General features: G+C 44.9%; 3 protein-coding genes and 1 non-coding gene across 4 annotated transcripts in view; 3 read left to right on the top strand and 1 right to left on the bottom strand.

Annotated features, from left to right (window-relative positions):
• LOC132383738 (uncharacterized) overlaps positions 1-15,398 on the bottom strand; it is a 74,160-nt gene that overhangs the window by 30,678 nt on the left and 28,084 nt on the right. Inside the window, 1 exon segment of the mRNA XM_059954938.1 lies at positions 5,217-5,228. Coding sequence (XP_059810921.1) covers positions 5,217-5,228 — 12 coding nt within the window.
• Positions 3,300-3,371, top strand: trnad-guc (transfer RNA aspartic acid (anticodon GUC)). Its single transcript has one exon. It is a non-coding gene; the product is annotated as a tRNA-Asp (tRNA).
• Positions 12,549-12,960, top strand: LOC132383815 (histone H2B 1/2-like). Its single transcript, XM_059955022.1, has one exon. The coding sequence runs from the start codon at positions 12,549-12,551 to the stop codon at positions 12,921-12,923; it is 375 nt and encodes a 124-aa protein (XP_059811005.1). The 3' UTR covers positions 12,924-12,960.
• LOC132383780 (late histone H2A.L3-like) lies at positions 13,518-14,544 on the top strand. Its single transcript, XM_059954985.1, has one exon. The coding sequence runs from the start codon at positions 13,911-13,913 to the stop codon at positions 14,292-14,294; it is 384 nt and encodes a 127-aa protein (XP_059810968.1). The 5' UTR covers positions 13,518-13,910; the 3' UTR covers positions 14,295-14,544.

Consider the following 15,398-nt stretch of genomic DNA (forward strand, 5'->3'; position numbering starts at 1 on the left):
TCCCAATATAAGTCCAGGACTCGCTCACTTTCTTTCCCAATATAAGTCCAGGACAAAATCAGCCCGATTCTACTGAAATAGGAAATTCCATGTTCACTGGCAGGTTTGCAAATGCTACGTTACGTTGTTATGCGGGCAGCCCCCTCCTTTGTGAGAATTGCTAGAGCACTAGTTGGGGGGGTGGGGTCAGTAGACCCAGGAAATGGGAGAGAGACGTGCCGGAAGCCTCGTTCCCCAGTGATGCAAAATAACATGACATTGACCATTGTCTCCTGGAGACCACGTTTGTGGATTGGGGACTATGCTACGTGTAAGCCCTCGGGCAAAGTGGGCTGGTTGAGAAGAGATTGCATCATCCCAACCTGATTGATATCTGTGACCCCATGAGGAAGTATAAAAGAGAGTCTGGGGGAACAACCCCTTCAGACGCACCAGAAGAAACGCTAATGATCCCGTAGTAGCGGGAAGCCATTTGAAGGAAGCCACGTGCGTTCGGTTCCCCTTTGCTTGGGAGTCGGTGGCAGGTACCATAGAACCGATGTTCTTGAACTAACAACGGGAAACCAACTTTCCCGATTCAACGGATTTGCTTCTTAAAAGACCCGGGCAAGTTTCTTTTCTCACAAATCTCTCTCTCTCTCTCTCCAACAAGTGAAAACCCAGCAGTCCCCAAAGGCTGAAGCCTGCAGGAACTGAGTGACTTTTATATTTCCATCGGACAAAATATTATCCCCCAGACAAACGATCGAGCTGTTTCTTATTGATGGTTATTATTAGACCCACGCTTTTAGATTGAGTAGTGACGATGTATATTATCTGAATGTTTATATTAATCTTATTTTTGTGCCCCTTTATAAATAAAGACTTTAAAAAAATATTACCATCAGATTTCAATGGACCTCTCTATCTTCGCTGGTAAGTGACCTAGTTACAGGGTACGTAACAACGTTAATCAAGGTTGCTTTCAAGTTTAAGAGAAATGCTTCAATAGCAATTCCTACCCACAATCGTACGGCTGTGAATCGTATCTGATCTCAGGACCTCATATTATATTCAATAACGCTGAACAAACAGCATCATTTTGGGCCATTCCGAGGGCAGTTTTCCAACTGATAACTTTATCTCTCCAGGCATGCGGTGTAGCCTCCTGAACATTCCTAGTGTTCCTTAGTCTCAGTTTGAACTTGAAAGAATTTCATAGAAACAGGTAGAGACAAAAGTCATGAAGAGAAACTGGCTTATGAACTACTGCGTCCTGATATTGAAGATCTCGGACACCAGGCCCACAGGTGAAGTATTGAATGGTGGGAATTGAAAGTGACCGCACTGGTTTCCTTTCGTAGACCAAAGTCCAGCTGGATGGTCTGTCTGCTACTCTCTTTCTTTCTCTCTCTCTCTCTCTCTCTCTCTCATCTATTTTGTATCTTATGCTTGTCTGTTTCTCTTTCACTTCCAGCAGCTTTTCCTCTCCACATTTCAAGCACAATTTTTATTTTACAACAAACAAATAATACTGAGTTAAAGAGTCATTGCTAGTGTGTGCAGAGGTTGCTCGGGGTTGAAGTGAGTGAAGTTATCCACGCTGCATCATCCAGCTACGCCCTGTATTTTGCACAGTCAGGAGATGGACACAGTGTCTATAGAAGCGAGACAAAGCAGCATCTATTTTATCGACCCTATGCAGATTACGGAGGAGGAGATGTTTGCTCTCTTCAGATAAATTAGGATAGATAAATCCCCAGGGTGTTCCCTTGGACTCTGCAGGAGGGAAGTGCAGGGAGTGCCAGAACTCTACCAGAGATATTTAAATCATGCTTTGCAACAGATGTATCTACCAGAGGACTGGAGGGTAGCAATGTTGTTCCGCTCTTTAAGGACGGCTCAAAAATTAAACCTGGAAATGATAGGCCCTTAAGCCTGACATCATTATTTGCAAAGTAAATAGAATGTATTTAGAGGGGCTGGATTTACAAGTATTTGGATAAACATGAACGGATTAAGGATATTCATCATGGCTTTGAGTGTGGTATTTAATGCCAACTAATCTTATAGAGTTTTCAAGGAAGTTATCAGAAAAGTTCACAAAGGGAAGGAAGTGGATGTTGTCTACATGGACTTCAGCAAGATATTTGACAAGGTCCTGCATAATGGGTTGGATAAGACGTTTCAGGGATTGGTGCTGGGTCTATTGTTATCTGTCATCTATATCAATGATCTGTGTGATAACATGGTGAACAGGATCACAAATATACGGCTCATATCAAGATTAGGGCTGCTGTGGACAGCGAGGAACGCTATCATAGCTTGCAGTGGGATCTGGACCAGCTGGTAAAATGGGCTGAAAATGGCAGATGGAACTTAATGCTGAGAAGCGTGAGTTCTTACACTTCCGTGGGGTACAGTGGGGAAGTAGGGAGCGTGCTAGATCAAAGGGAAATGGGATTACATGTCCATAATAGTTGAAAGAGGTGTCAAAGTAGATAGTGTCATAAAGAAAGCTTTTGGCATATCAAAGTATGGAGTGCAGGAGATGGGGATTTTTTTGAAGTTGAATAAGTCAGTGGTGAGGCATAATTTGAAGTATTGTGTGCAGTTTTGTTTGCCAACTCACAGGAATGCAAATAAGTTTGAAAGAGTGAAGGGAAATATTACAAGGATATTGTGGGAAGCTGGGTTAGAGTGAGAGCAGGAAGCTGCAGTGATCGGTTGACCGGGGAAAATGTGAGGGAGAGCAATTCCATCGTTGATGGACTGGCCTGGCCAGCCCATAATAATTTTCGAGTGACCCATGGATTGACATGACTTGTGGAATTGGTAGTCGAGTTTTGAGGGTAGGAGCAGTGGGACGCTGGAAGTGCATGAGTGTGGCTGGAGGTGATTGTGAATGTTGTCGGTCGGATTCTTCAGTGTGGTGCAGTTCGTGTGATGTCCAGTTGAGGTGGCGATCGTCCGACAGAGCGGAGATGCAGAAGCCGTGTTTGAGTGAAGTTGATTGAAGTGGGAGTGGCTTGAGAATTGGATGAGGTACATTTCGTGTCCCGCCTGTGGCATTACGAAAGCAGAAATATAAATGTATAACTGTGATGAAAATGTTGATTGAAAGACGGAGTTGGGCTGGAATGAGAGCACCTGGTTTGGTAATCCTAGAAGATAATAGGTGACTGAATGGCTGGAGAAAAGTGAGACTCTGCTGGGGGAAGGATACGTGTGAAAGGCTCCAGTATCGCAGTGACCAAATATCAAGGAGATTCTGTTCACCGGGGTGTGTTCTGAAACGTGCATAAAACGAGGGTATGAATTCCTCGTTAGTATAGTGGTTAGTATCCCCGCCTGTCACGCGGGAGACCGGGGTTCAATTCCCCGACGGGGAGTTACAAATTTTACTGCACCATTCAAGGGGAATTTTGTCTTAAGACAAATTTAAAGTGGACAAAGAATTTGTGTTACGCTAAATCAGTTCATTCGGCATTGGCAAGGTGGAATATAGTTCGGACTGTTGTGACCCCGGGACAGTAGAGCATCACAGCAAGGAATGAAGCTAATCGGGGGCGGGGGCGGGGGCGGGGGTGGGGGGGAGTTCATTATAACAGAATCACTCAGTACAATTGAGGGGTTCAGACTTCACTGTTAACCCACCTTCCGTATGTCTGGGCCCCCTACAACACACTCAACAACTCGAGCACTTAGTACAAATTCTACAGTACAGTTGGGAAAGGATTAGTTAAAGTAAACTTCATAGTCTGTGGTGTTTGTGGCGGCTGAGGGTGAAACTGACTGTTATCAAAGTTGCTTTGGCGCTGAGGGCATCTTTGAACTCAGTGGCGAGACTGTCCATAAACAAGGTGCACCTCTCACTGACGCCCACCTTTTACCAGTAACTGTCCTCCGCCTTCTCCCCATGTTTCTTGAAGTGAATCAAAGAACTGCAAAATCCATAATTTAGAATAGTTGTTTTTTTTCCCCTCTAAATAACACTATACAATGTTCAGATCAAAATAAATACCAGTCACAAATGGGTGACAAGTCAAATGCATTTAAAGCAGGTAACGTTCAAACAAAATTTAGAATGAAATTGTAAACAGCTTTAATATAGTAATGATGAGCAACAATGTGGTCACAGTCATCTTTATTAAATATAAAACAGAATACAAGTTAAAATAACATTCAAATCATACAGGGCAGCTGTCACAATATATTTATACAACGGTCAATATTAATGAGACAATGGTAGAGCAGTCCAGGGAGTCTCCAGTCCTCACACAAATATTATCCACTCCCTTAACAGCTTGAAGCATTTGCTTTCATCTGAAATTATTGTAAACCACTCAGAATTTTACTTACCTCTTTTCATCTAACACAAGTAACAATCTACATTTCCTTTAACCTGGACTCACTTAATCATCATTTGCAATAACATTCATTACAATCGAGTAAATCAGTGTATTTCAGAAATACTTTGTTTATCTACTTTACAAATTTATTAAGGTGCCCATCTGCTTTTTGTGCAATGCGGTGTATCATATGTCACTCTGGAGTGTGAAGGAAACACTTCAGTATAACATGACATTTTAGTTCAAAGTGCATAAAAGTCTCCATATTGGTCATTCTCCCATCGAGCTTTTGAGAGATTTACACCAACCTCTTCAAGAACTCGCAAGACCCTACTGGGGCGGGCTTTGTTGTAACCGTACCTGTGGGGGACAGGGGTAAAACAGGTTCCTACTACTTCCTACTCAGACATTAGTAAGAGTTGTGTCCTGTTAAACATGGAATAGTACAGCACATTACAGGCCTTTCAGCCCACAATGTTGTGCCGACCCTCAAACCCTGCCTCCCATATAACCCCCCATCTTAAGTTCCTCCATATTCCTGTCTAGTAGTCTCTTAAACATTGAGTTAGCCTCGATTACACTGTCCTGTTCTTTCTGACTCTATTTCTCTAACTTTTTTTTTCATCTTCTCTGCTCTTACTGTGAGGAGCAACCAATTATTTTCGCATTTCTCTCCGGGTGAACACCACAGTGAAACACAATAAAACACACACAAACCTGAAAGTTTCCTCTCTCCTTTATCTGTACTTCTGCAAGCACTCCCTTCTTCCATTCCACCCCCTTCTCAACATACTTAATTCTTTCTGCTCCACAATGTACGAATAAACAAACCACCGAGTCGTCTTAGATGTCGAGTAAGAGACTCTCACGTGACCATTCAGACACACAATCAAGGCACTCACTCGTACTTCAGAATTCCCTTTCTTTCGTGCATCATGGGGTCAAATCCACCCCAAGGCATATGCATGATGACCAATGGGATTCAATCCAGCATGAGGCATCCTCTTTTCCCATCGATTCATGGGACCTAGCCCAGCCCGAGGCAGCCACAGTTTCCCTCTATTCCCTCAGCTGATTCAAACCCACCTAATGCTCCTTCTTTACTGTTGCAGCCTTCCGACAGTGGACAAAGGTGATGGACTACTCCACACACAAGGAATTCTGTTTGAGGACTGATTGGCTACAGGGGCTGAATTCCTTTCTCCTGCAAAACAAAGCCAAGGGTTCAGCTTCTCAGAGGAAACTCCATGTTTCCACCATCACCCAGTAGCTGGAATCTGAAAACTCGCACTCGTTCTTCAATCAAACCTTAGTTACCTGTGCACAAGGAGAAAAACATGGCCTCTGAAACAAACTGTTCTCAAGTTTGAACAAAGAAATATCACTTTTTACAGAGTTGTTTATTCAGAGACTGGTAATGACCAAATGGTAATCTCCTCGCCCACCCCCACTCTCCACTTCCCGCAGCGATTGCTCCCTATGTGACTCCCTTGCCCACTCAACCCTCCCGACTGATCCCCCTCCTGGTACTTACACTTGCAAAGTGTCATACCCACCCCTACCCCTCCTCCCTCACTACCATTCAGGGCCCTAAACAGTCCTTCCAGGTGAGGCAAAAATTCACCTGCGAGTCTGTTGGGGATGTCTACTGTATCCAGTGGTCCCGGTGTGGCCTCCTGTATATCAGAGCAACCTGATGTAGATTGGAGAACACTTCGTCAAGCATCTTCGCTCCGTCTGCCAGGAAAAGTGGCATCTCCTCGTGGCTATTATTTCAATTCCACTTCCTGTTCCCTTTCCAATATGTCAGTCCATCACCACCTCTACTGCCACAATGAGTCCACAAACAGGTTGGAGGAGCAACGCCTTATATTCCAAAAGGGTAGCCTCCAACCTGATGGCATGAACATCAATTTCTTGCACTTCCACTAATTGCCCGCTGCTCTCCTTCACCATTCCACATTCCTTTTCCTTCTCCTACTTAATCTCCTTACCTGTCCAGCCCCTCCTTCTCCCTTTCTTCCACGGTCTTCTCTTCTCTGCTATCAGATTCCCCTTCCTCTAGCCCTTCATCTCTATCACCAATCTATTTCCTTAGCCCGTCCCCTCTCCCAGTTTCACACATCACCTACCATTTTCACTTCTTCCTTCCCTCCCGCACCTTCATAATTGGACTTCTCTTCTTTTTTCAAATCATGATTAAGGGTCTCTGCTCAAACGCACATTGAATCTTTACTCTTTATCATAGATGCTGCCCGGCCTGCTGAGTTCCTCCAGCATTTTGTGTGTGTTGCTTTGGATTTCCAGCATCTGCACATTTTCTCCTGTTTGAAATGGAATTGTTTATGTTCAAATTCCTTATTTGTCTGTTTAATCCACCTCGAAACTACGATAATACAGTATCAGTAGCCAAAACAATCTGCACATTAAATGCCAATAATAATCAAGAATTAGTGAAGCAACTGTTACATGGCAATCTGTCACTTGAATCATTATCTTGTCTTGGAATGTGAAATGGGTCCATCCCCTGCTGTGCAAAGGGAAGTTCTGCTCTTCGAAGCCCTTTCTTGCCCAGGTTGACTGCACACTACCTGTAAACTATCCATGCTTGAGCAGTAGCTGTACCCTAGCCTTGTTGCAACTTCAGCTGACTCAGCCACTGAAAAGTCAGTCAACCTGGCTCACTTCGCAGAACAGGACAGACCTCCCAAATATTTGGACCACACACATACCCCTTTTAGACATGGCTAACAAATTCTGCCGCATCGAATATTGTGCTCCGTGGAATTCCCAATCAGTGCTCAATGTTCAAAAGTTTAAAGCACATTTATTACTAAAATTATGCTGACATTATACAACCTTGAGATTCCTCTCCTAACAGGCAGCCATGAAACAAAGGAACATAAATGGAATAAAACAAAACAAAAGAGGACCGTCAAACACTCAACGTGCAGAGAGAAAAAAACATGCAAACGGACAGAGAGCCCAAAGTTCAGCGCAGGGCAGAGTAAACATCGTGGAACAGTGATCTGAACCAATTTGTTCAGTTGGATATGGGTGCCTCCTGGAAGAGAGCGTTCCTCAGCCTGGGCCAGATGGACTGAAAGTTCCATTTTCATGCAGTGTGTCGCTGCAAATCTGAACATTGTTCACTCGGTTTGATGACATTTCACTACTTTAAATGACTTATAATTTCTTCATACATCAGACTCCAGCATTTTACCCTCAACACTTGTGAAATTAACAGGTCGACAATTACCTTCTGTTGTATTCTAACTTGAACAATGGACGTAGTTGAGGTTTTTCATTCCAATGGGACCTTCCTGGAACACAGTGTGTTCTGGCAAACAGCAACTTCTACCTGCACATTCTCTCCAGCCACTTCCCTGTTAAACTCTTGAGTGCAGGTCATTGTGACCTGGTGATGTTAACTTTTAGTCTCATTCGATATTTTTCTCATGATGGTGAGTGTTGTAAGTTATTGCACAGTGTTGAAATGTCAGCCAATATATCAGTGAGATGTGTCCCATGTCCCCAGTGTGAACGATATTCACATATTGAGTTTAATTTATTACAATTTTATTTGTTAGATTAGCTATTGAGGCTCTTGACACTGGTTCCTGAATTATTCTCAGTCTGTTAGTCTATCTAACAGCTTTCTGTTAGATAGACTAACTAAAAGTCAGCAGCTTTCTGTCCAGCGTCTTCTGCAGTAAAGCCACAAATCCCTTGTGCGCTCCTGTCATACTTGGTGCCCCATCAGTAGCTACTGACACCAGGTGGGTGGACTTTATTACTTTGGCTCTTAAACAATTCAAGACAGCCTCACAGATGTCCTCCCCCAGTGTTTGGCCTTTTAGAGGTATCAACTCAATCATTTCTTCCTGTGGCCCGGCAGAGTTTACATACCGGCAGAACAGTGCTATTTGTTCAATATCACCTTTGTCTTTAGACTCGTTACAGGCAATCGAGTAGGCCACAGCTGAATTGATGTCTTTAATTTACTGTCTTGTGATGTCTTCTGCCATTTTTATGGTTCTGTCTTTGACAGTCTTTCCAGAGAGGGGCATATCCCTGATTTTCTGCTGAATTTCACTCTTGTTTTTAAGTCCATGAATAGATGTTCTGAAGTCTTAATGAAAGATACTTTTATATATTCACCATCTGTAAACTGCTTCTCGTGCCTGACTATTTCCTGAGCGGCACAAAACTAGCATATGTCATTGATTTTCCAGACATCATCCACTTCTTGAAATGATTTTTGCTCAGATCAACATTCCGCATCAGTTCTGAAACGACTTTTTTTCTCTCATCTCCATCCGAGTATTTTGGAGCAAAGGCTGCGTGTTTATTCTGGAAATGTCTTGCGACTTTTGACTTTTTGTTGTTTGCTAGTTTCTCATTGCATATTAAGCATACCGGTAAACCAGTCTCGTCAGCTGAGAAAGCAAATGAATCTGCCCACGTATCATTAAACGTTCTGTTTTCTTCAATCACGTTTCTTTTTTCAGAATTCTCCATAGTTAGCCGACCTTGGATCGAAAAATTAAAGAAAACGCGCACTGGCGGGTGTCAGGCATTGGCAGTGGTGACGTATATTAATAGCGGCAAAAAACACGTTTTATTTAGATTGTACAAGATCACCATAATCTTCAAATTTAGAATAACATTTCAAAAACTAACAAACTAACATAAAATACATTTTAATCAAACACTCATCATTTATTTTCCAAAGCCACAGGGAGCTGCAGCACAGAGATGAAAGAGCCGCATGCGGCTCCGGAGCCGTGGGTTGCCGACACCTGACCTAGGCTTATCCATGGCCCTCTAATCTTCTAAACTCCATGTATCCATCTAGGAGTTTGTTAAAAGACCCTATCATCTCCGCCTGCACCACGGTCACTGTCAGCCCATTCCATGCACTCGCCATGGATAGGAAAGGTCGAGAGGGATACGGGCCTAATGCAGGCAGATGGAACGAGTTCAGCTCGACAACTTGGTTGGCGTCGATGAGTTGTACCAAAGGGATGGTTTCAGTTCTGTATAAATCACAGACTTTATTTTGGGAGGTTAAACCAGGGCAGGATGTACACAGTGAATGACAGGCTCCTGGGAAGTTTTCATGAACAGTGACCTTATTGGCTTCTGCCCCCAGTCCTCTGCCAGCTCATTCGGGATACTAGTTATTCTCTGTGTGAAATATTTACACTTCAGATCCCCTTCTCACTGATCGGCTGGAACATTCTCATCAAAGTGTATGTGACATCAGAGAGACTGATAAAATAATCACAGGCATTGATACGGTCAATAGTGAATCTGTGATCTCCAGAGTCATGGAGTTGGAAGCTAGAGATTACAGGTATAAAGTGCGAGAGGAAAGATTTAACTGGGACCCTGAGGAGCAGGTTTTGTTCACAGAATGTGCTGTTTACATGGAACAAACTACCTCCAGGGATGGTTTAGGGGGGCACAGTTTCCAACTCTCTTGGACTGTGGGGAGGGAAGTTTCACAGGGACATGGGCCAAATTCAGGTTGGTCAGCATGGATGTTTTGGGCTGAAGGGCCTGTTTCTGTGCGGCATAACTCAGTGACAACATCTGTTGCTGTGGCAGAGCAGGAGGGACAGGGTCAGTAGTGATAAGGTTTGGGGGATGTCGATAGGAGAGTGAATAGTTGAGGATGGGGCAGATGGAACAGAATGTGGGGAAATGTGAGATCACCCAATCCCAGGAACAAACTGTAAGAGTTATTTCCACATGGGAATGTTCAGAGGGACCTGGGTGTCACTTGAGTTAACATGCAGATACTACAAGTAATGAGAGAGGCAAACAGTATTTTGTCCTGTGATCCAGGAGGAGTGGAGAAGAGGGGTACAGATGTCTCACTGGATTCTATAGGGCCCTGGTGAGAGCAAACCTTGAATGTAGTGTCCGGGTTTGGTCACACTTCCTCAGGAAGGATATCCCTGCAATAGAGGGAGTTCAGTGACTATTCCCCACACTGACTGGGCTGGTTCCAGGGATGGAGGGTTGGTTATGTGAAAGGAGAGTGAGTGGGCTGGGTCTGTATTCCTGCAGTTAATGGGAAAAGAAGGATATCTGTTAGATTCTTTCTGGATGTGACTGGCAGTAGGCAAGGAGGATCTTTCCCCTGAATGAGATCTCCATAACTGAGGAAAATACCCTCAGAATGAGGCGTAAATCACAAACACCAGAGAATCCGCTGATGCTGGAAATACAAAGTAATACACACAAAATGCTGGAGGAACTCAGCAGGACAGGCAGCCTTTATGGAAAAGAGTAAACAGTCAACACATCGGCCCAAGACCCTTCCATCAGATCTCTCCCTGGTGAAGGTTCTCAGCCTGAAGCATCGACTCGTTACCCTTTCCCATAGATGCTGCCCGGCCTCCGGACTTCCGCCAGCATCTTGTGTCTGTTGAACAGATTAAGGTGACAAGCATTCAGGATGGAAATGAGATCATATTCCTTTAATCTGAGAACTAGGAACTTCTGTATTCCTTATATAAGGAATCTGGAGCCTCAGGTGCTGGGTTGAGTGAAAGCTGAGATCAACAGTCTCTGGGAAAATTTTAGTCTCTAAGTGAGTCCATAAGACCATCAGATATAGGAGCAGAATTCGGCCATTTGGCCCATCGAGCCTGCTCGGGCATTTCATCATCACTGATCTATTTTCCTTCTTAGCCCCAATGTCTGCCTATATCCAGTGATTTAGCCTCTACAGTTGCCTGTGGCCAAAAATACCACCGATTCACCACTCTCTGGCTGATGATATCCCTCCTCATCTCCACTCTAAAAGGATGCCCCTCTATTTTGAAGCTGTGTGGTCTGGTTACAGACACTCCCACCACAGGAAAAGTTCTCTCCACATCCACTACTCAAGCCCTTTCACTATTCCATAGGTTTCAATTCAGTAACCCTTCTTCCTTCGAATTTCCAGTGAATAGAGGCCTAGTGAGGTGAAATGCTCTTCATTAGACAAGCCATTTAATCCAGGGTAACATTCCCCATTTGTGACCAAATGTCAGTACAATAAATTCTGGATTTCAGAGATTTTTGCGTTTTGGAATCATGGATCAATCTGCCCAATATTAATCACTAGTTTGTACTGCAGTAAACTCTGTTAATTTAACCCACGCAATCCCAGGCTCACAGATGCAAAATAAAGACAGATGTAAATTTAGAGTAGGGAAGTTTAACCGTACTTGGAGGTAAAGCCTGATTACTAGGCCTCAGAACATTCTATTCCTCAAATGGTCAGAATAAAGCCAAGTAACAAGGTCGAAAATACCCACAACTTGCAGAATTACACATCGGCAACTGAGTGGCTCCACTACACTACCCCATCCACAGTAGCCCCACATAGCTCACCATACTAAACTCTACAGACTTATCTCTCCCAGCATATATACATCCACCAGGCCGAACCTCAAACCTAATCCAGGGGTCCAAGGGGACACACAGCCCCACAAACACGATGACTAGTGTCAGGAGGAGGAAGATCCAATAAAGGCAAGTGTTGGACCTGGTGAATGAAGGCATGGGCCAGATCAAAGTGGCAGCGTTGCGTGACTCTGAATCGAGAGTGACGAGATGAAGAAGCACAGGAGGGGTGATTCTCCCACTGCCTGCATAATCTCTTTGTTATTTAGATTTTGTTCTGATATTTCTCTTATTTGAATATTTTGGTATAATTCATATTTAATTCCAGTGTTTCTGGTCAATGTTGTGTCTGATGCAATGTGTCTGTGATGCTGCTACAAATACGTTGTTCCTCTCACCTGTGCATAAATAAACTCGATTTGAACTTTACATTGAAATGTCCAAATCTCTTCTTCCCTCTCCTGCTCCCCTGTGTCATGAAATGAACATCTCAGTGTTTAATTTAACAATATTTCATCTGATTTTATTTTCATTCTGCTTTAGAAATTTGCGTTTCTCTTTTCAATTTCAGCCCGGACCCCCGCCTGTCTCTGCCCTTCTGTACTTCCTCCCGCATTAAAAGACAGCGGTAACCGACACACATTGGCGCCGCTTCCCATCCCCCAGCGTTCCGATTGGTGATGCCTTTCTCCAAACAGCCAATGGGAATGCTCAGCATTCCCATCCTCATTAACATACCACTTTGGGCGCTGCCTATTTAATCCGCGCTCCGGACAGCTTCTGCTTATTATTGTGTTTGAAACCGACGGGGAAATGCCTGATGCGCCGAAACCCGCTCCCAAGAAGGGCGCCAAGAAAGCTCTGTCCAAACCGGCGAGCAAGTCTGGCAAGAAGCGCAAGAGGACGAGGAAGGAGACTTACGCCATCTACATCTACAAAGTGATGAAGCAGGTTCATCCCGACACCGGCATCTCCTCCAAGGCCATGAGCATCATGAATTCATTCGTGAACGATATTTTCGAGCGCATCGCGGGTGAGGCTTCCCGCCTGGCCCATTACAACAAGCGGTCCACCATCAGCTCCCGGGAGATCCAGACCGCCGTGCGCCTGCTGCTGCCCGGGGAGCTGGCCAAACACGCCGTGTCCGAAGGGACAAAGGCGGTGACCAAGTACACCAGCTCCAAGTAAAGCTGTCCAGTGAGATGATCGAAAACACAACGGCTCTTTTAAGAGCCACTCACAATTTCAATGGAAGAGTTGTACTAGCTTTTAGGTAATAAATTACACATACTTTGTCTGGTGACTTTTACAAGAGCTAGATCGCGGTTGGAATAACATCCCACTGAACTGAGAAGAAATTGTTACCCCCCCCCCCCCCCCCACCAGTCCGTCCCACTCGGTATCCATGCCAAGTGGAGGATTGCTGCCGTTATATTTGTGGGTTCGGTGTTTATTGTTTCCAGCTGGGTAACTCCTGAATCTCTCTTCAACTCGAGCCTGAAAGACCCCATGACTCTTTCGTATGGAGAAGTGTCGACAGTCCTTCTCTTATCGATGCTGCCTGGCCTGCTGGGTTCCACCAGCATTTTGTGTGTTGTTTGAATTTGCCGCATCAACAGATTTCCTCGTGATGGCTCTTTCATATTATAACTTTATAAAATTGCAGACTAGACGCTGGTCAAAGTTTGAGAAGAACCGTTTTCCATAACCTGATAACGTTCACACAGTGACCGACCGCGGGCAGAAGCTGAGGGTCAGTTTTATTCGGTTCCGTTACGGGTTGAAAGAAATTAGAGAACTGAGTTCCCAGACACTCCAATATCAACTACACTTAAATCAAATATGCCTGGTTTCAGTAACAGAGGGTAACCAATCTGCAATTATTTAACTGGAAATTAAATTTGAACAATAGGTTTATTTTTGGCGGGCTTTTTTCCAGATTTCAGTACATTTTGTGGAGGAGACGGTTATTTTCCGCGCTTCTACTTTTACGGACTGCTGATTGGTGATTAAGGCAGTTCTTCGATTGGGACATTTGTCTTCACCAATGAGAATAAGGACGATCACACCAATCACAAACATCACTTTGCATTCTCAAAGAGGGTATAAAAAGGGCAAGTTGGGGCGGGGTGAACATTCTTTCATTCTCATTGGAGTAGGTCTGTGACTGTGGAAATGTCTGGACGTGGTAAAGGCGGCGCAGGCAAAGCTCGATCCAAGGCCAAATCTCGCTCGTCTCGGGCTGGACTGCAGTTCCCGGTCGGCCGGGTTCACAGACTCCTAAGAAAGGGCAACTATGCTGAGCGGGTGGGTGCCGGAGCCCCGGTCTATCTGGCTGCTGTGCTCGAGTATCTGACGGCCGAAATCCTCGAATTGGCCGGCAACGCGGCCCGGGACAATAAGAAGACCCGCATCATCCCCCGGCACCTGCAGCTGGCCGTCCGCAACGACGAGGAGCTGAACAAGCTGCTGGGAGGGGTGACTATCGCTCAGGGCGGTGTGTTACCCAATATCCAGGCCGTCCTGTTGCCCAAGAAAACCGGCGCTGCCAGTAAGTGAAGCGACGTAAGCTGAATCTATTTACCCAAAGGCTCTTTTCAGAGCCGCTCACAATGTCTGTGGAAGGGCTGAGCGGCGGGTTCTATCCGTCCTTTTGATACCCTGCATCTGTCCGTGCCTCGACATGTTTCTTCCGCGAAAGAAACCGGAATAAATCTGCACAGAAACCGGTTCGTTTCAGTCCCGGCTCGTTTTCCCCTCTCAGCAGACCGAATGAGCTCTCTCCCCTTGCAGAGAGTCAGCGGGTTCCTTAGGCGCAGTCATGAAATGAACTTCCGGAGTCAGCCCCGGGAGGGAGAATTTAATCTCCGATCACTGAACGACTCCGCTCTTCATCACCTAGGACCGCGTTGTCTGGGTTCCACATTGCGGGTTGACCCCGGGCCGTTCCGGTGTGGAGAAGGCGGGAACATCGCCTGTTCGTTGCTTCATGAGCGATTCTCATCGCCTCACAGAAAAATAACATTTGCGTTTTACATTTCAGAATCAAGTTTATTATCACCGGCATGTGACGTGAAATTTGTTAACTCAGCCGCAGCAGTTCAATGTCATACATAATCTAAAATACAGTTATAATACATGCTTCCTAGAATGAGGTGACCGGAACTGAACACTGTGCTCTCAGTGTGGCCGAACCAGCATTTTATAAACTGTAACATGATGTCCTGGTGATTGAACTCAATGCCTTGCCCGGTGAAGGCAAACATGCCGTACACAGGCTTTACCACCCTGTCAACCTGTGCTCCCAGTTTCAGGGAACCAATCTGCCCGGACCCAACATCCTTCTGTATGTTAATGTTCCTGCCATTACCTGTGTACCCACGCTTTATGTTGCCCCTGGGTATCCTTTTCACCACAATGAAAGTACAGAATGCAGTTGGGTTATCTTTAATCCTGCTCATCAGAGATTTTTCATCACTGTTTCTTACTCTGCAAATGTTCTTGAGTTCCCTTCTGTGTTTTAAATATCGTCCTCAAACCCCCAGTTTGATTCCAGCTTCCTAAGCCTTGCATAAGCTTCTCACTCTTCCTCAACTAAATTTACTTCCTCTCTCATCATCCAGGTTTCCTGAACCTTGCCATCCTGGACCCTCCCCCTTACAG

The sequence above is a fragment of the Hypanus sabinus genome, chromosome 31 (genome assembly GCF_030144855.1).
Source record: "Hypanus sabinus isolate sHypSab1 chromosome 31, sHypSab1.hap1, whole genome shotgun sequence".
Taxonomy (NCBI): domain Eukaryota; kingdom Metazoa; phylum Chordata; class Chondrichthyes; order Myliobatiformes; family Dasyatidae; genus Hypanus; species Hypanus sabinus.